Source organism: Biomphalaria glabrata, chromosome 7 (assembly GCF_947242115.1).
Source record: "Biomphalaria glabrata chromosome 7, xgBioGlab47.1, whole genome shotgun sequence".
NCBI lineage: Eukaryota > Metazoa > Mollusca > Gastropoda > Planorbidae > Biomphalaria > Biomphalaria glabrata.
Window position 1 is genome coordinate 24,980,059 of NC_074717.1, and position 23,390 is coordinate 25,003,448.

Consider the following 23,390-nt stretch of genomic DNA (forward strand, 5'->3'; position numbering starts at 1 on the left):
CCCGCAAGACGAGGGGGGATGGGAGCGGGCAGGGTTTGACAGTCCAGCGCGCAGCCATCCGTAGCGACGTGTGAATACCCACGTGTTCTCCCCCCCCCCCTCTTGTTATTTCGTGGGGTGACACCGCAGAAATAAGAGAGTGATCTTTCCTTTACTTCTTGTTTAAACTTTTGAGGGAAGAAGAGAATTATATATATATATATGTATATTCTAGAAGAGAAAGATGAGCTGCACGAGAAAGGAGCAGTTTGTGTGATGAAGAAGGATGTTTGCTTTATATTTCTAGTTGATGTTACAAGCCATCTCAATGTCCTAAAATTTAAAACTGCAAGGCTAAGACAAACTGTTGTCTAGCTTAGGAAGTGATATAAGAGAATTCAAAAGGAAGTTCAAACTCTTTTTAAAAAAAATATTTGAGCCAATTTCTACATTTAAAAGAACACAAAATGTGTTTTAAAATCAAGTCAACTAAAGAGCATATATTTAAAAAATAATTTATTACTACTTACTTACTTTAATAATTGTAAAATGATTTAGCATTTTTATAAAGCCATTTTCCTTTACTGATAAAATATATATATTGAAGACTTCTACTAATATTCAGATGGACCTGAAATTGCGATTTGGTAAACTCCCAAATACATCTCAATTTCAACTAAAATGCTTAAACTTTGGCAATCATTACCATGTGAACAGTTTGCATATATTTTGATCAGATTTTATGTAACCGCCTTCATTAGCTATTGCAAGGAAATGAAGCTTGAGAAGGGAAAGGGTTAACTATAAAATGTTTCGAGGATAATGTACAAAATATTTGAATGCCAAGACAGCTACTGTCTTTTGTTTTAACTCTGGTGTTTGTACAAATTTCGGACACCTCAACCCTCAACTTCACTTTCAGTAGGGAGAGGCGCTGAGGGAAAGAATCCCTTTTTTCGACAATTTGTTACCCTGCTTTTTATATGTGACTGTGTACCTTGTCATATTAACTCTTATATTCTGATGTATATTCCAAAGCTACAATCTCCCATTCACATACCTTACATACATTCCATGCTACTTTCCTAAATTACATTTCGAGTAAGTTTCATTAAATACAATCATAGTTTCACTGACCCCTAACATTCCATACTTGATTTAATATTTACAATCCCCTGTTGCATTCTCATATCAAATCTCATACATGTAATTACATTCCTTGCTGATATCTCGCCCATATTCTAAGTAACATTTCCAACTAGCATTCCCACCTAAGTCCCCCCCCTCCCGTTACATTTCAAGTTACATTCCCCCCCCCCTTACTTTCCCAATTACATCTCCACACTACGGGATTTAACTTTTTAAATTATTTCATTCACTTTGACCATTACAAAATGGGCGCCCGAGAAAGTTAACTAAAAAAAAAGAGAATCACGGTGTGGATTTGTTCTGATTAGTGCAGAAATATTTCTTTCTTTTCTAATATCTTTCATTCCTCTTCTTCCTTGGATTCTCTCCCTTGTCATGTTGCTTTTCACGATCTTACTCTAGCAATATGTAGCAGGCGACAGGCTCGTCAGGATTACAGACGTGAGAGATCTTAGTGTTCGTGTATTTGGATTTCGCTTCTTCTCTAGAAAGCATCGCCATTTTTTTTTTCCTGGTCGATGTTGAAATCGCACGTTGTTCGATGGGATGTAAGGCAACCAACGCCGGAAATTGCGCTATTGGGTTCCCGGCTCTCTTCGCGTCAATGCACGTGGTTCCGGTTGGATATTGAGTTTTGATTTCCGGCCAACGCCATTTTCTCCCCTTTACCGTCACGTTCCGAAGAGCTCCGACTAGTGGAGGGAGGAGAAAAAAAAAACAGCCAATCAATGAGCTGGATGTCAAGGGCGGGAGAAAAAAAAAAGAAAGGGGCGCCCACACTCCAAGCGGGAAATCTAAATGATATATATTTTCCTTCCATCGTTGAGCCGGCTCGTGTATTTGCTTGGTATTTGGTCTTTGTCCAACTGGCTGAGGAAGAGGGAGCGAGTTTCCGGTTCCCTCTTCCCGTCATACCCCGGCAGAGGATGCTCTAAGAGGTTAACTCGATGGGAAGGAAAGGGAAGGGGAGAGGGGGAGTGGGCTGGTGTTGAAACATAACATTGCACTGGAAGAAAATTTAGTTCTCAATAGGAACAGAAATGAATGCGTCAACGAATGGTCTAGTCCTGAAGTATTTAGATTTCCTCCCTTTCTATTTTTCATAGGCCTTCTTCAACTCCCAAACCTTGAAATGGACAAATATCTCCCCAGTGCCAGAACAAAGTGGATTTCTAAATTTTTAGGGGACTAAAAAGAAAACTAATAGAAGTTTTTATGGGAACCCAAGTTGAGAGAAATGAAGGGAAACAAATGTTCTCTCTGTCCACTGATTTAAAAACAAATTCAAAATAATTGATTTCATTCAAGAGACTTAATTGCCATTCAACGTATTAACTGTTTTAATTCATAAACTCAAGTCTTAAAATTCCTGCGTGTTTGTGTAATTCAGTTGATGCTTTAGTTTTTATTAATGATCAAGGATCAATTAATATCTGTCTTTAAACGTACAGCTAACTTTTTATACTGCTTTTTTACCAACATTTTAAGCAATAGTGTTCTGTGTCTAGGACCATATCATCCCAAATGAAGTCAGCTGAAGCACAGTCTCATTGTCGCTTTGAAATCAGACAATCACATACCAGACTCACCAGGTTTCAAACTTAAGATCCTCTATATGAATTACAAGCGGTTTAAGGCATAGGCTTTTTCACTATCACAATTACAGACAATTGAAGAATTCGCTTAGAACATGTTAGACGGATTCATAAGAAGTAGGCTCAAGGATTTATAGTATATCTAAGTAGTTTCATTAAGTAGATAATCTGTAACACTAAATTTTGATTATAGTGCAAAAACGTTTGACGCGTCAGTATAGGCAAGTAACTTAAACGACATGGCGCTAGACCGAAAAAGATAATTTATATTTCTTTGTAGACATAATCTTTGTTTCACTAGAACAAGAAGCCGTCCTATTCGACCTAGTAGATCTATAAGCAGTGTGTTCGTGGTCATAAATTGCAAGATTTGTGTAGATCTATTCGGTAAAAACTAACAACAACAACTTGCAAACTTTTTTTTTTCAGAAAATATAACCGTTTGTATAAATATTCAGAATGTTATTTGTTTGCCCCGGTATTCCGGTAAGCGATGTTGGCAATTTTACTATTACTAGTGAATAGTTGTATTAATAGTGAATAGTTGTATTAATAGTGAATAGTTGTGTATTTTTATGAAAAAAAAATGCTTGCATACTTAATTTAAAAAATGAAATTTTGCTTTTAGAAAAAAAAAAAAAAAAAGAAGCTTTTATACCAGAACTTTCTAACGTCTACAGTATCATGATTTCTGATTTTCAATATTACTTTTAAATCTTCCATACACAACTGGACAGACAGACTACACAAAACTAGTAGTGGCTCTTTCCCCTGTCGGAGGCCACTAAACTGAGACAACATTACACAACCAATGCTGAATTCCATAGACATAGTTCTAATAACTCTGTTCATTTATCAACACTTAGGATGTACCAACAGGATCAACGTCTAATTTTTCAACTCAGAACCAGACACACTGAATGAAACAACATATGTTCCGGAAGTTGAAAAAAAAACCAAGGAACTTTCGAAATCTGCTCCTATAGAATGTCACCATGTCGTTTAATGCTGCATTCCTTATCAAGAGTTCCGAATAAGATACTGGCCCAGTGGCGTCGCTAGCGATTTGGGGGCCCGGGTGGTGCTTGACCTCTTAGGGGCCCCTGCATTTTGACATTCAACGTCATGACATGAGATAATGGCTTAATATTCAATGTAAAAACACATCTCAGACACTCATTTGGGGGACCCCTTAAGTGAGGGCTCGGGGGGATTTTCAAATTTTACCCCCCCTCCCCCACCCTAGCTACGCCACTGCACTGGCCCCATATGAAGCAAATAGCTCCCACTGCACAGTTCATCTCACATATTGGTCTGGTCATCTGAACGCTTCTACAGAATAATGAGAATGAGGAAGAAGTAAATACTTAGCACAGGCTTCACATGCAAAGCTGAAATAAAATGAGAATACAACAAAACAAACAAATCTGTTACCAATAGAGTAGTTTAATTATTGCTTCAACATTGTCATTGTTATTACATTGTTATTATTGTATCTATGTTATGCTTGTTGATTTCCTATTTGTACCTTGTAACAGACTCCAGCAGAAAACATAACTAGAGCCATGTTCAACTCTGCGTGTCTCAGTTGTAGAACTCAACATGGTGAAAGTGTATTCAAGCTTTTAGTTACATAGCTGGCACAGTTAGAGGAAAGAAATACTTTTTAAAAAAAGATGTTGGATTATGTTCACAAAATATAAGTCAATACAAACATATTTTCAGCAACGTGAATGAAAACAAAAACACTTTTGAAATGAGGTCAAACAACAAACAAACAAAATAAATAGAAGCGACTTACACACTGTTCAGACTATCGAAGTCTCGGGCACAGTGAAGGGCAGAGAGGGAGTATCAGGATCTCTTGCCCTGACTTGACCCATCATGCAAAGGGTTCTTAATGTACAACGGATTTATGAAGGGCTCAAGACGAGCCAAGAACTTCATCGTCTAACAATCTAAATTTGGCCTTGCTTTTTTTATAAATATTATTCTCTTTAAGCTATCTACCAATCCACATAGTGTTATAACCCGGAAGCGATAGTAAGTATGGAATATAATTCTGCCACCCCAATTTTGAGTTCAAGGCTCAAAGTCTATGTTTGAGTGTTTGTATCTTAGCGGGTATTTCTGTTGATGCATATTTAATTTTGTTTATTTTAACGTGTGCATATCTGCGGCTGTATTGTTTTCAACATTTAACCTTTACAGAAATGCTAATGGATCAATAATTACAGCCAATTTTTTTAAGAAAGAAAATTATAAAATAGCTAAAAATGTAACATCTGTACATATTTCTTCATTAACCGAACAAAAACTATATTCTTAAAAAAATATTCAAATATAATGAACATCAAAATACAAAATGAACATAAGAGATGACCAGACATTCTAAAACTTAGTGCGACCTTTATGTGACCCTAGGGGTACTTGTGAGTTTAGATCAGAATGTCATTACACGAACACTCAACTGTTTGTTGTATACAGAAGTCAGACTTTGTGATTCAAATTGATTATTTTTTTAATTTACCATAAAGTTGTGAATGTCCAGCCCTTACTATTTTAACAAGAGTTCAATTTTCAAAGTGAGACAGGGATTTGGGCTATGCAAAAATGTTAGAGTTTCAGAATGTCAAAGAAATAAGATGAATCTACAATAATACATGTACCTAATAATGTATACATAATGTCTGTTATACAATGTCTGCATTCATTCTAAATTGAGGTTTATTGAATATTTATAAAGTAAGCAACAGTAACGAAAAAATAAGTAAACATAATAAGACCTTGACCTTGTTTTTTCTCGTTCGTCTTTTACATAAACTCCCAGCAAACACACACACACACATACATTCTTTCTTTGCCACACCAATAAATGCTAGCACTCCTTTAACTGAACATTTAGATCAACACCCAAACGTTCGTCTGCACTTCTACGTTTGTCTGTTCTAACCCTTCCTGGTCGTAGACTTACTTGACTTTGTCCATTGGGCTCCCAGTAGAGGGCCGCCACAGTATTTCACCATGTGACTCAGTTCTGGGCGATTCCCTTCAGTCGGGTCCATCTCAAACCTGCTGTCTTTGCTTCTTGGTCTACAGATTTCATGTTTTCTTTGGTCTTCCAGCCTTCCCCAGCAGGTTGCAGTCTAGAACCTGTCTTGCAAAGTTTCCTGCTGTTCTTCGCAGTGTGTGCCCAATCCAGCCTCATGCGTTTCGTTTCATTTCGTGTTCTATTGGTGATTGTTTCCCACAGACTGTTGTTTAAGATTTTGTTCGTCCAATGACACCAATTATAAGTCGCAAGCACTTGTCGAAGAAGTTGTTCTTAAAGCTGTGCCATGCAAGTTGAGGACAGTCCCGCATCCCGTGAACGGTGTTATTAACTTCTTTCTTGACCCAATGAGGCAAATAGAAATCTGAACTGGACTGGAGTATAATGACTAATGCGCAACATTATTAATAAACATAAAGTTTGACATTTTTTTTAAAGAAAGTGTCACTTCATTGAAAATCAATGAATATTGACATCCTTAATCCCCTCCCCAAATAGATGATTGACAACGACTCTTGGCAACAGTACAAATTTAAAGATCTTTTTTACAAGAGAAAAATAGTTACAATGTATACAACGATCTAAATAAAAAAAAAATTTTTTGAGCATTTTGGTAAAAAGCATTTAACTTTTTTTATTGGGCGTGTCTTCCAAAATTTGTTTGGGATAAATGGGCGAGTCTCATAGATTGTATGAACACACCCATCAATAATTATCTTAACAACAAATTGGAATATGTACATATCTACAGCACCAAGTCTAGATCTATGTGTGCGCGTGTTTAGAAACTATTATTTATGAGTATGGATACCCTAGGGAGGGCAAGTGGGCGGAGTGATGCGACGCCATAACGTGACTTCCTATTCCTGCTAGAAATCCGTTTCCATGGCTCGACCAATAGCAGCCGGCCGGCTGAAATAGTCCTGCGGCTGAGGCGGGGCTCATTGGGTGCGTGGGCGGTCTGAAGTACTTGTGGGCGGGGTAACTCTGAAAACCGAAGACGTCCTGGTGAAATTTAAAAGCAGAATCGGAGCTGGCAGAGTGAAGCAACTGAAAGGAGAAGTGGTTAGAAGAGGTTAGAAGAGGTTAGAAGTAAATACTTGCAATAGATTTTAATTAGGACATATTATCTATTCAGCAGAGTATATTTCAAACATATTAAACTTGAACATATTATAAGGTACAAAGTCTGCAAAGGAACGAAAAAGTAAGCCCACAAATTATATTTCTCTTAATTCGACAAAACTTCATTAGCTCGGGTCAGTTGGTAGAACGCTCGGCTACCGAGCCAAGTTGTAACGAAGTCGTAACCCGGTAAAGACTGGGTTGTCTAACATTAGGAATTTTTAGAATCCCTGAGTACAATGAGTGTAATGGGCTATGAATAACAAAATAAAAACATCTTTAATTTTTAAAGAAAAAAGAAAGAAAGATTGTCAAAAAGAACAATGGCTTAACCATCTTTTAAACGTGTGAGTTCAATAACGATATAATAATAATGACGTCATTGATTGCTGTTCTCTGGAATGAACTCGCGTGATTTGAAATAGACCGGAAGCTTCTATTCTAGATTTAGTTAGCAAAGACAAGTGTCTTTAAACAAGTTCACTATAGAAACCTCACTGACACTGCATGCCTTATTTTGATCAATCGTGTAACCAGGGATGCCCAAAATACGACCCGAAGGTCACATTCAGCCCGTCAAACTTCTATCCGAACTTCTAAATCAGCGATGATAGGATAACAGTGCGTTTTGCCACTGAGTTATTCAAGCGCTTATAAAAATGGAAGGTTTAAGTAGTGTATTGATAGTTTGAAATTTATACCGAACGACCACATTCTCTATATTTACCTACTTAGTATAATTTTGTACATATGTCATATAAAAATGAAATAAATAAACTACGAGAAATTGATTAAATAATTGATTTTTAGCGGCCCCCGAAAGGGGAAAAGACGCTATTAGTTTTGTGCGAAATGTCTGTCCGTCTGTCCGTCTGTCCGTCCGTCCCGTTTAGATCTCGTAAACTAGAAGAGATATTGAAAATCCGACTTCACAATATTTTAGACCATTCAAAGTTCTGATGCAACGGCTACTTTTTTTTTTCCTGAAAGCGAAAATTCTAATTTTTAAAATTAATTATGCAAGCAGTTTTTTATAAGAAAAAGCTAATTAGTATGCATTATATGTTAGACCTAATTTAAGACGAATAGTAATCTTATAAACATCATTTTCGTGAATATTTTTACTATACATCAAAAATTTTTATATTTTTTTTTTGAGGATTCAAATATGAGATTGAGCCTTTTTAAAACAATTAACTTATTTAGTTCGAACCGAGGGTCCCGGGTTCGAATCCTGGTGAAGACTGGGATTAAACTTCTGAGTCTACCCAGCTCTAATGGGTACCTGACATTAGTTGGGGAAAAGCAAAGGCGGTTGGTCGTTGTGCTGGCTACATGACACCCTCGTTAACCGTAGGCCACAAAAACAGATGAACTTTACATCATCTGCCCTATAGACCACAAACTAGTTAGGCCAGGTTCACATCTAACTTTACATTCACTTTCACGTATCCTTTGATCTGCGGGACGGTTGGGGCACTACACAAGATCTGTTAACCTTCTTTCTCCATTCTTATCTCTCATTTTTCTTTGATATAATTTCATTCGGACTTTCTTTCTGAAAATATTGAAGCCTACCTGGGTGGACCACTGGTCGTGCGGTTTGCGCGCTGGACTGTCGTTTGGATTTATCGACGATCGAAGGTTCAAACCCTGCCTGCTCCCATCCCCCGTCGTCCTGCGGGAGGTTTGGACTAGGAAGTAAACTATCTTCAACTCTGAAGGATTATCCGAATTATGTAAAACATTTTACTTCGGGGGCCGATTTTGAGTTTGTGTTTCCACACAAACTGTCTTTTGTAACCTTGTTTTTTATTGTCATCAACATTGACTTATTGTGTGAAGTTTCAACTTGAACCTAGAAGGGGAAGTGGGAGAAATAAAGTGTAGAAGCTTCCTTCCCCCCCCCCCCCAGACAGTTAGACAGAGTGAGTTTATATAAGAGAAGTAAACCAGTACGCCACCAAGTAGATGAACCAGTGGAATAGAGTCGGTTCGTTAATATTCATTTGACTAGATTTACTTAAAAAATCTATGATTTTAGTATTGTGCTTCTGACGACATTTGTCTTGCTGTATTCATGAATTAAAGTGTTCCGAATCTCTCTTCTTTGTTCTCTGCATTATTCATTACAGATCTGTTCAAATCTATCCTAACTACTGAAAATAAATACCATTAAGATATTAGGCGCACTGTGACAGGAATTGATAGTTATTATTTTTTCGTTTTTCCAAAGTATGCATGTCTTTCCTATACAAAGTCATGATTTCATTACGCCACTTGTGTGTGAGCGTGAGTTTGTGAGACATTAACAAAAAAAGTACCCTCTTTCAGACTTTGCGATCTATAGGTCAGATGATGTAAAGATCCTATGTTTCTATTGCCAGCGGTTAATGAGGGGGTCATGTGGCCAGCACAACTACTAACCGACTTTATTTTCCCCAAGTAATGTCAGGTACCCATGACAGTTGAGTGGACTCAGGGGTGACCTTAAAATCCATAGATGTATGAGAGAGAGAGAGAGAGAGAGAGACAAAAAGATAGACGGGTTAAAGAAATGTTTTCAACCAACAATTTTCTTTCAAGATAATAAAAGCTACCTGCCTGATCAAGCCCAGCAAAGTCAAATTTGTATGCGTATCTCTTGCCATGGACTTTGGTCATAATGTTCTTGTCGTAGTAGTACCGCAAGGCCCGGCTCAACTTGTCGTAGTTCATGTTGGGCTTCGACTTACGCTCGCCCCACCTTCTGGCCACCTCGTCAGGGTCCACCAGCTTGAACTCGCCGTTGGTGCCCTCCCACGTGATGCAGGCGGCGTTGGCCGAGTCAGAGAGTAGCTCAAGTAGGAACTGCCAGAGTTGGATCTGACCAGAACCTGGGAATGTTATTGAGATTAAATTAAAACGTTCAAAGAAGGATGTGATTTTTATCACAAAGAGAAAGTGTTGGAAGCTAATGTGAGGGGAATGTATTTTGATCTTTCACTGTTAGTATAATCCGTCATGTTATACTTAAAGTGATTCCATATTTGTTTGATGCGGTTCCGTAAGAATAGATCAGGGAACATAATTAAACATTAAAATTGAAATTGGAATACTTTAATTGAATAAGTTTGATTAGTATCATGAACAGGCTTTATACTATTTTAAAATAAAATATTACATTATAAAATAATAATTTTAAATCCACACTAAAATATACAGGAATAATATGAAAATGCATAACCAACTCCCCGATCTTTCTTCTCTCCCCTATTTTATAAACCCTGTTCTATATTTATCCATTTAGATACCTAGGTCCTAGAGTCAAACTGAACAAGATAGTAAGACACATGATTAATAAAAGAGATAAAAACCCGTTTAAGTTTGGCATCCGCTGCCATGACCATACTGGAATATTTGTAAGAGTACAATCAGCTTCCCAGTAAAATTAAAACTGTACTCTTCGCTACAAGTCTCTGTACTCCTGACTATATGGTTGTAACATTCGGACACTGAGACTAAAAGAAGAATCCAAGCTTTCGAGAGTAAAAGGCTTCAGACAAATGCTGGGTATCAGATACCAGACAAAGAAGACAAACAAGTTCGTTAGTTTACAAGTCAATATCTGGCTGGCAAAAATGGAGAAAACTTAAATACTGTGAAGAGGCGAAAGCTGAGCTGGTTGGGTCATACTGTAAGACATGACTCACTATTAAAAGTAAAATCTTCAAGCTACAGTGGAGGGAGCAGGAAGAAAGGGTCGTCCAAAGAAAAGCTGGATAACAAAAGAATGGACCAGCCTCTCTCTTGATATCCCCATAATAACAGCTGCTGACCGGGAAATGTGGAGGGATTTGGTTACAAGAACTGTCACAGCCACCCCTACGACGAAAGTCAAGTGACAGTTGAGATATTTATCTGATATTTATCTTATATTTATCTTATATTTATCTTATATTTATCTTATATTTATCTTATCTAGATTTTCGAAAACGAAAGAATGGAATGGAAAGTAGGTCTGAGTTTTCTGGAAGAAACCAGTGAATAGCCGAATGGTAATGTCACTGAACTATCTCATTGTTATTAGGAAGTGACACTAGTAAATGTCTGTTTAAATACCTGAAAGTGAACATATAACAACCCACCTCATAGAGAATAAATGCTAAGCTCTTGGTGTTACTATTATGTTGAACATTCACACCAAATAAATAAATATGTATATTTTAAAAATGACAACAATGTACATAATTTAGTGTTACATAACACTTCACACCACAGGTAACATGCAAGGGAGAATATGTCTTTGATCACCCAACAAACGGTATAAGGACGGAATAACATATATGAGGATTTAATCGATGAAAAAGAAAGAAACACACTAAGGAACTATGCTACAACATAATGTTACCAAAGTATGGTTAAAGCCTTGTATACCTGATGTGGAGAGACGAGATGAAATAGGTCCCAGTATTTGGTAAAGATCTGAAAATATTTGAAAAAAAAAACTATTACTTTGAAAAAAACGAAATAGAGCTAATAAAATGTCTGTTGACCCACTAAGTCCTCACATGCAACTTGTGCAAATACTTTTAAAGAAGGAGCAAGTAACATAATAAAAAGTTAAAAACAAAATAATTTTAAATGATAAACACATAAAACATTTGTACTCATTCTATTCATTTCTTGTGATGCTTCAATATGGCAGCTAGACTGTACAATCCCGGATTTTATTCCAGTCCAGCTTATTTCTACACAAGACGGTGCTAAATTCCAGTCCAGCTTATTTCTACACAAGATGGTGCTAAATTCCAGTCCAGCTTATTTCTACACAAGACGGTGCTAAATTCCAGTCCAGCTTATTTCTACACAAGACGGTGCTAAATTCCAGTCCAGCTTATTTCTACACAAGACGGTGCTAAATTCCAGTCCAGCTTATTTCTACACAAGACGGTGCTAAATTCCAGTCCAGCTTATTTCTACACAAGACGGTGCTAAATTCCAGTCCAGCTTATTTCTACACAAGACGGTGCTAAATTCCAGTCCAGCTTATTTCTACACAAGACGGTGCTAAATTCCAGTCCAGCTTATTTCTACACAAGACGGTGCTAAATTCCAGTCCAGCTTATTTCTACACAAGACGGTGCGCAAAATGTTCATGAACGTCTATTTTTTTTTTATTTAATTCTCTATGAATTCAAAGAACATTTGAGTCGAGCGCGGGAATACCCGTTGAAAAAAAAGCCATAGGTCAAACCAAAGTTTTCACTATGTTGCCAATCAGCTGGTAATTTAGTTGTTGTTTTTTTCCCCCAAAGATATAGGCCTACATAAACTGTGAAATCGTTACAGCTTTTACGAACTTCTTGACCACCTAGTTTTGACACATACATAAGACAAACTATAAATCAGTAACATTATTGAAGCTTAATTTCAGTCCTGCGTTTTGACATTCGACACTCACTATCACGCAATGGTGTAATATTCAATGTAAAAATAAATTTCGGACACTCATTTCAAGGCACATCAAGTGGGGGACGGGGAGGGGGGGGTTCCAAATAAGGATCCTCTTCCCCCACCCTACCTGTTGGCACAATTATTTATTGGCGTAGCCGTAGACAATAGACAGCCAATGAAAACAATGAACCGATCAATCAATTAATTACTGATTATTAATTATTTTGTCTGATACAAACAAGGAAAATGAATCCCTCAGTATTCATTGGTATAGTTTTAATGTCGTTTCCTTTCCCTTTAAATAAGTGTAACCGTTATTTCTTCCACACTCATTCTCGGGTCATGTTGAAACTTGAAACAATTATTTCGTGTATCTAACAAAACAAGTAGTCAATTAATTATTGGTAATCAATTATTTTGTTTGATATATAAAAGGGAAATAGTTTCTACATTCTTGAGAGATATGTAAGTGCGGAGATAAGATTGTCTTTTATGCATTTATATATATATATTGATTGTTTTTAAATCGATTCTTCCTTTATTTGGGGCGATTGCTTATATTTCAATAAATAATGAAAGATAGATTTTAAAAAAATCGGTAATCTTTTTATTCCGCCCCAATCCTCCCACCGTCCTGGAATAAAAAAGGTTACGCCCATGTATAGCCTACATTCTACTCAGAATATATACAAATCTAGTTTGTGGCTATAGTTCCAGACTTGGTAACATTAAAATACTTAGTCTAGAGTCTAGACTATTCTATCTACAAAGACATGTGTTATACTCTTGGCTACTTCTGGAATACGTAGAATGACCTTGACCTACCATACTGCTGAAATCAAGACTCTAGTACCAGGTTTTTACATCACTAACTAGAATATGGGAACAGAAAATGTGTTTGTTTGTTTTACATCATTTGGATTTTCCTTCAGGATTTAAGAAGGAATGTATGCGAGCAGGGTTCCAATCCGTGACCACAAAGACGACCAGCATACGGTCATTTGGAGAGGGACAAAAGACAATAACGAAAAAGGGATTGTGTGTGTCAGAGTGTGAGAAAGAGAGAGGTAGAGAGATGAGAAAGAGGTAAAGAGGAAGACGAGGAGAGAGAGAGAAGAGAGAGACAAAACATTAATTGATGAAGATACAAAAGAGTTTTTTTTTTTTTAAAGAGTAGAAAAAATGAGAGAAGAGAAAGAGTAGGACAAACTTTGATGAATGGAAAAAGAGGAGAAAATAGAGAAAACAATAGAGGAGAAAATAGAGGAGAAAATAGAGGAGAAAAAAGAGGAGAAAATAGAGGAGAAAATAGAGGAGAAAATAGAGGAGAAAAAAGAGGAGAAAATAGAGGAGAAAAAAGAGGAGAAAATAGAGGAGAAAATAGAGAAAACAATAGAGGAGAAAATAGAGGAGAAAAAAGAGGAGAAAAAAGAGGAGAAAATAGAGGAGAAAAAAGAGGAGAAAATAGAGGAGAAAATAGAGGAGAAAGAGAGAAATAAAAGAAAATTATGGACAGTAGAGGGACGGCGGGAAGAGAAAGAGAGAGATGAAAGGAAGAGATTGGTCTACTCACTACTACACATTTATTACTCACTTCCACATTTTCCTCACATACTCACTCCATTCTAATTACATGCCTGTCTCTCTCTCTTTCTCTCTCTTAAGCCCTTCATCACATACAAACACACACAGGACACCAAATGAAGAAGGTAAACTTCTCTCCCAAGCCAAGAAGTCCAACGTCATCAAAGGCGCTTCCTTCCAGCTCATTCCCCAGCGCCCCCCCATCTCAGTTCACCTTTTTCATTTTGTCTCGTCCCTCAACTCTTCATGAGTCCGGCGGGTCCCCACGACCCCATTTCGCTAATGTTCTTCCCAAACTCCGGGCCAACAATGCCATTATTGGATTGTCTCCGACAGTTAGTGCACTCTGCTTCCCGATGACACGCTTCAATGCACGTTCCCAGTTGATATTGCCAACGAGGTTACCCTTTCTATTATCTCCCTTGAACGATGTTTGCCAGTTGGAGTTGCTTCCCCTGGTTCCTCAATTTTATTTAACTCTCCCCCTCCTCCTTACATCCTCAGACCTCCCTTTTCTCCACAGTTTTTTCCCTGTCTCCAAACAATTTTTCTTTTCAACATTTTTTTTTTGTTGCATTGCCGCTTGACCCGTCACTAATCTAGTCTTCGCCAAAAAGAGTTGTCGATCTTTCTTGTTTGGTTCATTCGCTGTGAATCCTCTTTAAAGCGCCATCCCCCCACTTCTTCCCCCTTACACCACACAAAATTAAAAAAAAAATATTTCCCTTTAGATTTAAATTTTATGCTCAATTTCAACAACCCAACTCGTGATTTCTTTCCTGCCTCCCTGTGAAGGACAAAAGAAAAAAACGAGGGGGGGGGATACTTCCAGTGAGAAATCAGACGACAATTTGTTTTTTTTTTATCAACAACTTTGACCAGATAGCAAGAGATCTTTTGAAACAATTTAGTTTTGGACTTTTGGCCGAGTCAGATGGCATTTTGCAAAAGATCTAGATCTATCACGCTTTTTTTTTTAGGTGAGGACCGGGTGGGGATTTTTTTTTTAAAGTGTATAGGTTTCTTTTTAAACGTGTATAGGTTTCTTTTTAAACGTGTAAAGGTTTCTTTTAAAAAGTGTATAGGCTTCTTTTAAAAAGTGTATAGGTTTCTTTTAAAAAGTGTATAGGTTTCTTTTAAAAAGTGTATAGGTTTCTTTTAAAAAGTGTATAGGTTTCTTTTAAAAAGTGTATAGGTTTCTTTTAAAAAGTGTATAGGTTTCTTTTAAAAAGTGTATAGGTTTCTTTTAAAAAGTGTATAGGTTTCTTTTAAAAAGTGTATAGGTTTCTTTTAAAAAGTGTATAGGTTTCTTTTAAAAGCTAATAATAGGGTTGGTGGAGGGTTCGATTCCAGCTACTGAAAGAATTTTGTTTTGCATTTACAAATAGCTTTGTTAGACTTTTCAGTTGTTTTAGTTGATCACTTACCAAAGCATTCATTTTTTTTTCTATATTATTTTGGTTTTAAGTTATGTTTGTTAAAAGTTATGTAAGTTGTAAGCTGATAACCTAATCAGCTTTAAAGTTATGTTTGTTATAATTTATGAAGCTTTTAGTTAAGAAGTAGTTAAGTTATAAGATATCCACTTAGTATAACTTGTGTAGGTTTTATGTTATCAAGTTTATAAGACTGCTTATAAGTTGTATTTAGATACTCTTTCAGATCTTGCGACCAGATAATTTAACCTTCATCTGTTTCTGTGGTCCACTGTTAACGATGGTCTCAAGTAACCATCACAACGACCAACCGCCTTTACTATTCCCCAACTAATATTAGGTACCTATTAGAGCTAGGTGGACTCAGAGACGCCCCAAAGAACTTATATCTTGTTAATATTTCATTTAATTTCATAATATTATTTTTTTTAAAGTGTCTCACTGGTTAAAAGAAAATGTCAGTTGCTGAGAAACTAAAAAGTGATGGAAGATAGCTCTTACAGCCGAGTAAACTCTGATGGTGGTTATAAAACTGGAGTTTGAAATTTTAGTTTGCTGGGCTATGAAATAAAGAAATAAATCAAGGAATCGAGGTGAGTTACTGGATCTTCAATCAAAAGTTAAAGACAATCCCTCCCCTCCACAGAGACATATAGGTATTAGTATTTGATTGAGAAAATAAAGGCGGTGGACCATAGTGACCCAATCTCATGACTGACAGCAGGGCTCGTACGTGGAAGCATTATGATGTCTGTCCCAAGCACATTCCCTACATCTGATACCCTACATCACATACCTTAGAGCACATACCTTACATCACATACCTTACATCACATACCCTACAGCACATACCTTACAGCACATACCCTACAGCACATACCCTACAGCACATACCCTACATCACATACCCTACAGAACATACCCTACAGCACATACCTTACAGCACATACCCCATTGAGTTTCTTGCACTATGTTTCCGTTTTTAATTACAGACAATACAAATGAAAATGTTTTCAATTACAGACAATGCAAATGAACATGTTTTCAATTACAGACAATGCAAATGAAAATGTTTTGAATTACAGACAATACAAATGAAAATGTTTTCAATTATAGACAATACAAATGAAAATGTTTTCAATTACAGACAATACAAATGAAAATGCTTTCAATTACAGACAATACAAATGAAAATGTTTTGAATTACAGACAATACAAATGAAAATGTTTTCAATTACAGACAATACAAATGAAAATGTTTTCAATTACAGACAATGCAAATGAAAATGTTTTCAATTACAGACAATACAAATGAAAATGTGTTGAATTAATAACAATAATAGTGAAAATGTTTTTGAAACATCATCGGAATCATGGAGTTGTAAATTTTTCTAAGATCAAAGCTACAAGAAAATAATTTAGTATATTAAAAGAATACAATCCATAGAAAAGTCATTTGTTAAAGTTGACAATACTGCTGCCCCAACTTAGGGTTAACAAAATAATGACATGATTACAAACAAAGCGATTGTGAACGTTTTTCAATAGACTGTGAGATCATTCAACTTTACAAAAATATTCATTCCTCCGTCTAACAACAGAAAGCGGGGTTAGCCATTTGTTCATGGTTCGTAAAATAAAGAGCCCTAGCCCCCATACCTTATATCATCCTTGTAAAATCAATCTTCCACAATCGTTCACAATCACAGGACGATTGGGCTATGTAGAAGTGGGGAACAATCAAGACCTTGTATCGGTCATTTAACAGCTTGATGGCCGCACGGCGGAGCGGCTTCCGGCAATTAACCCTTCACTTTGTACAGGCCATTCTGTTGTCCGTCCAAGTCTAATTCCACCCCCCCCATCCCCTTATAGACAATTCTATTGTCCGTCCATGTCTAATTCCACCCTCCCAACCATCCTTGGCCTTACACTCAACTCATTACGCGGACTATAATTTCACTTTCCATACTTTGATTATTGCTAGGCTACAAACAACATAAGTTATACTTATTGTTATTTCATGTATAACGTTAGTTTATAAGCTACTAGTCAACCCGCTATTTTGCAGTAGTAAAGAATGAATAAAATGCAAAGACAATATATTTTCTAATACAAACTCTTAATTTTCACTTATTATCCGTATCCCTACCCAAATTTTGGGCCCCCCGAAATCCGTTTCGCATTATATTATCGTGTTTATAGTGTTCCACCTCCCTTCAACACTCTTCTGTAGAAATATAATAATATATGTAAATAAGTATATAAAAGCATATAAACATATAAGATAAGATAAGATAATTTGTATTGATCCAATCAAATAGAAATTTAGTTTGACTACAATTGAACAACCTCGGCGTAACTACTGTACAATAAAAATATGGATATAAAATACGAACTACATTCAGACACGAAACCAGCACCACCAGCGCGTTATGAATTAGACTTCTATGGACTTCTCGATGACAACAGATGATCTTGTAACACTCCGGCCGAAAGTGGGATAAAGGAGTTTTTAAGTCTTTCTGTTTTTGTCCTAATGGAAAGGAGACGACCATTTCTTTCAGACCTTATGAAACAGTGATTTAAGGGGTGCATATTGTCTTTAAGAATCGTGAGTGTTTTGGAAATGCATCTTTCAAGAAAAAGGTCTTGAAGAGATGGTAGCTGTGTTCGAGTGATATACGATGCTTTTTTAATTAGTCTATTTAATTTAAGTATCTCTCTCTATATATATATATTAGTTATATTGTGTTTCTATTTGATGTAAGGGATGTCAGTATTATCCTTCGCATATTGCATGATGTACTGATCAAAGGCCAAGGTGTGGTGGAGGTAGTTGAGAATGATTAGAATACTTATGTTCATGATAACGTATCTTCAGACGGCCATCTTTCACTTTCAGTGGCGCAACTAGGGTAGGGGGATGGGAGAAAATTTGAAAATCCCAGGAGACCCCCCACTTGAGAGAGGGCACCAAATGAGAGAATATTTTTTACATTTATTATTAAATATTACGCAAAAAACAAGCCCCTCCCCCAAGAGGTCAAGCTCACCTGACCCCCCAAATGATGGCATATTCCTAGCTACGCCATGGTTCACTTTATCTTTATTTGTCCATAGTTCTTTCTTGAATATGGACGCATCAACCCTGATATAACGTTTTATTGGTTCTAAGCAACGCTGACGTTGATCCTCCTCTGGAGCTGTTTCTGTTTTACATGTTTCGGATGTTCCTTCAGAGTTAAAGATAGTTTACTTCCTAGTCCAAACCTCCCGCAGGACGACGGGGGATGGGAGCGGGCAGGGTTTGAACCCTTGACCGTCGATAAATCAGAACGACAGTCCAGCTCGCAAACCGCACGACCAGGCAGCAATCCGCGAGCTGATTCCTATCGCCTTTAGACGCTTTGTTTTGATCCTCGTTAGAACATTAAAGTTAGGAATTGTTGCACCGCAGAACGTTCCAGGAAGAAATAGGCAACACTGACCAAGAAATTACAAATGAACCTATCAATAACCTATCAATAACCTATCAATAACCTATCAATAACCTATCTTATTGAATTCGATGGACAAAAACAAATTTTATAGCGTTATATCTATAGATGTTAATTTTTTAAAAATATTTTTAATGACATTAAATTCTATTTCTTTTGAACAAGTCACACTCGTAGTCATGTAAATAAAAACAAACAAGGATACAAAGAAAATTTGTGTGGAATACAAATGTAAAAAAAAAAATTTTTGACAAATAATCTAAAACCATATTCATAAATGTGTTAAAAATTATATGAATACATTATTCCTACCAAAGAGACTCCCGTACTTCTTACTATTAATAGTGAATAGTTGTAAAAGTGGTGTGTTTTTATGAAAAAAAAAACCTGCTTGCATAAGTAATAAAAAAATGAGATTTTTCATTTTTGGAAAAGAAAAAAGTAGCCGTTGAATCAGAACTTTGAATGGTCTAAAATATTATGATGTCGGATTTTCACTATCTTTTCTAGTTTACGAGATCTAAACGGGACGGACGGACAGACATTCCACACAAAACTAATAGCGTCTTTTTCCCTTTCGGGGGCCGATAAAAATATTGTTAATTTCATACATTTTAGAATTATTATTTGTTAGATCAGAGGATGAAATGACCGGGGATGAAGCAACCGTGGATGAAGTGACCGGGGATGAAGTGACAGGGGATGAAGTGACCAATGATGAAATGACCAGGGATGAAGTGGCATGGGATACAATGACCGGGAATGAAGTGACCGGGGGGTGAAATGACCGCGAACCTTTAAGCACAGCGAATTTCAATTTTCTAAGATCTTCCGCTTGTTGCTCAAATTTTATTTTGTTTTAGGTGACAACAGGTTCACTTGACAAGATGACGTGAGGAGTTCAAGGTTAGGGCTAGGGTTGTTTCAAGCTGCGTTTACTTTTTGTTTACCCGCAACACAAAACAACTTTATTATCTCCCTTCTCCTCTGTCTCTCCTTTTAAATTTTGAATCTTGAAACCAAAAAAAAAAATTTGAACAAGAAAATGTATAATTAAAATTGACCAAGGAAGTGGTAAGGATTGATTTGATAGTGGATGGCCTGCAAGGAATGACGGGTAAATGGCCGGAAGACCTAACAGTTTAACTAGCTATCACTGGATACCCTGTTGGTCATAGTCAAACTTGTATGGCTTGACCCATTAGACTTGTGAGAACTGAGTAAATGAAGGACTGACTGTTTTTTAATTTCGTTGTATCGTTATTTCATTAGGTTAGTGGTTATTAGGGGAATGTGTTGGAGAGTGTGTTAGTTGATTGCTTCGAATGGAATGTTTGGAAAGTGTAGCACATCTTCTGACACCAGTTTTTTGTATGTTGTGTCAGTGATTCATATGGATTGGTATCTTTGGTTTACCGCCCGGGCTAATGTTCCTTCAACAGAAATATATTGTCAGTACAATATACTTAGCAAGAGTTAATTGAGGGTTAATTTGAATCAAAAAACTTTCAAACATTTTACAGTAGATACCTTACATTCAGATATGCAATAAAGGCTCAAATAAATTCACGCGCAGCTTTTCGAACACTTTACAGTAAAGACTTTAGATTGAGATATGCACAAATACATTTTACTTGAAAGACTTTAGATGCCTTGCATTCTATATATATAATGTAGTTATTATCCCGATTCTGGCTTTTTTTAATGACATAAAATATAAATGTTTAGCTTGTTATCTAATTTGAGCATAAATTATGAATGGATTTTTTTTTACAGTACTTGTTCTTTTACAAAGAATTTGAATGTGACAATGATTGAAATATGACTTCCTTATAGACCTCTATTCAAGAGACTGTAAGCTGCATTTTATAGAGATATCATGAAGTTCATAGTGACTAACAAGGAAAAAGTCACACATCATAGTATGGGCGCAACCAGGATTTTTTTCAGGAAGGAGGTGGTGGTGAGGATTTTTTTGTACCAACCCCCGCCATATATATATATCAGTCTTGTCTTCGAGTCGGAAGATTGGAAGATTACTGAGGAATACAGTACTTCCAGTTGCCCAAGCTGTGACCTACATCTTTTGCTTTTGCAGCTCAGACATGTGGTTGATTTAGATTTTTTTTTCGCCGTCTACGTCTATCCTCAACAGTGGACTTTCTTATATATATATATATATATATTACATGTGTGTATGTAATGTATGTATGTATGTATGTGTGTGTGTGTGTGTGTTTATTGTACCCTAGAATAGGTTCCCCTGGAGTTAGTTGAAAGATGTAGACACCCCAATCTAGCCATCCAGGGGGTCTGGGGGAGCGCTGTAAGCACTATTTTCGGTATTAAAAGAAAAAAATGCTTATTCTGAGATATCTACAGTGCATTCTCCTGCTATTAAATTTTTTTTTGTTAAAAAAACAACTAATCTGCTATTCACTGAACCTTATTAATGAAGCCCAGCGATTGGTAGAAAATTGTAACCCCTCTTTGCTACGCTCATTGAATTTGGTGAATGTTGTTTGCCTTAGATTTTATATCGAAAGGGGAAGTTTTATCGTCAAAACCATCTGTTGGGGGTTTTTAAACTAAAACTCTCTGGAGGTATGTTTAACGATCTCAAATCCCCCTTAGCTACGCTCATTCAATTTGGAGACTGTAGATTGCTTTAATTTTATATTGAAGAGGTGGTTTTTAGCTTCAAACCCAGCTGGAGGAGGGGTTCAACTCAAAACCCTCTGGAGGGGGGTTGTAAATTAAATTAAACTCAAAATCTCTCTTGGTTTCACTCATAGAATCTGTTGACTGTTGTACACTTTAAGACTTATATTGAAGAGTGAGCTTTATCGTAAAAAAATTTTGGAGGGCGTTTTTAACTCAAAATCCTCCTTGGCTACGCTCATGGAATTTGGTGACTGTCGTTTGCATTATTAGCTGCGCTGGAGCAAGTGATGTTATAACATTAAAATCTAACCTACAATAAACCTCCCGCCCCGGCTACGCTCATGCATGATATTTAAGGTGGTCTCAGCATTTCTGTGTCTCCAAGTGTGTCTGGAGAGACCCAATGAAGCTTCGAACAATCGGCTACAAACTGGGGATGCTATTGAAGCTGACACTCGATTACTTTGTTCTGCTTACGCATCAGGCTTAGACTTGATTACTTTGTTCTGCTGACACACCAAGCTTAGACTTGATTACTTTGTTCTGCTGACACACCAGGCTTAGACTTGATTACTTTGTTCTGCTGACACATCAGGCTTAAACTTGATTACTTTGTTCTGCTGACACACCAGGCTTAGACTTGATTACTTTGTTCTGCTAACACACCAGGCTTAGACTTGATTACTTTGTTCTGCTGACACACCAGGCTTAGACTTGATTACTTTGTCCTGCTGACACACCAGGCTTAGACTTGATTGATTACTTTGTTCTGCTGACACACCAGGCTTAGACTTGATTACTTTGTTCTGCTTACGCATCAGGCTTAGACTTGATTGCTTTGTTCTGCTGACACACCAGGCTTAGACTTGATTACTTTGTCCTGCTGACATACCAGGCTTAGACTTGATTGATTACTTTGTTCTGCTGACACACCAGGCTTAGACTTGATTACTTTGTTCTGCTGACACACCAGGCTTAGACTTGATTACTTTGTCCTGCTGACACACCAGGCTTAGACTTGATTGATTACTTTGTTCTGCTGACACACCAGGCTTAGACTTGATTGATTACTTTGTTCTGCTGACACACCAGGCTTAGACTTGATTGATTACTTTGTTCTGCTGACACACCAGGCTTAAACTTGATTACTTTGTTCTGCTGACACACCAGGCTTAAACTTGATTACTTTGTTCTGCTGACACACCAGGCTTAGACTTGATTACTTTGTTCTGCTGACACACCAGGCTTAGACTTGATTGATTACTTTGTTCTGCTGACACACCAGGCTTAGACTTGATTACTTTGTTCTGCTGTCACACCAGGCTTAGACTTGATTACTTTGTCCTGCTGACACACCAGGCTTAGACTTGATTGATTACTTTGTTCTGCTGACACACCAGGCTTAGACTTGATTGATTACTTTGTTCTGCTGACACACCAGGCTTAGACTTGATTGATTACTTTGTTCTGCTGACACACCAGGCTTAGACTTGATTACTTTGTTCTGCTGACACACCAGGCTTAGACTTGATTACTTTGTTCTGCTGACACACCAGGCTTGGAGAGGATAACTTTTTTTTTCTACTAATCAAATAATTGTCGTGAAAACACTAGGAAGAACTAAATATTTGTTTTTGATACAAATCTCAGTGGCTTACCTTGCGTTGTTCTCCATTGTGTGCTGTGGAGATTGGACTCTAAGCTTGATTTGCCCACTGTGGGGAACTGTTGAGCGTAGGCTGTGGAAAAATGATGACTGATACTCAAATTGAAACTTTCTTTACAGCGATTAATTTAGTTTTTTGTTTGTGTGCTTTAAACTTTAAAATAAATTTTACCATTATCTTCAATATTTCTCTACCTTTGTTTT

General features: G+C 36.9%; 1 protein-coding gene across 5 annotated transcripts in view; it reads right to left on the reverse strand.

The window, feature by feature from the left end:
- Positions 1-4,153: 4,153 nt before the first annotated feature.
- LOC106058449 (uncharacterized) overlaps positions 4,154-23,390 on the reverse strand; it is a 73,510-nt gene continuing 54,273 nt past the window's right edge. For 4 of the 5 annotated variants that reach the window (XM_056035499.1, XM_056035496.1, XM_056035495.1 and 1 more), the window contains 4 exons: positions 23,179-23,259; positions 11,317-11,364; positions 9,505-9,776; positions 4,154-6,825 (listed from right to left, as the gene is read on the reverse strand). In XM_056035499.1, coding sequence (XP_055891474.1) covers positions 6,571-6,825; positions 9,505-9,776; positions 11,317-11,364; positions 23,179-23,259 — 656 coding nt within the window. In that variant the 3' untranslated portion in view covers positions 4,154-6,570. Of the gene's footprint in view, positions 6,826-9,500; positions 9,777-11,316; positions 11,365-23,178; positions 23,260-23,390 lie in introns of all 5 variants that reach the window. The other variant, XM_056035498.1, reaches the window with a different exon arrangement.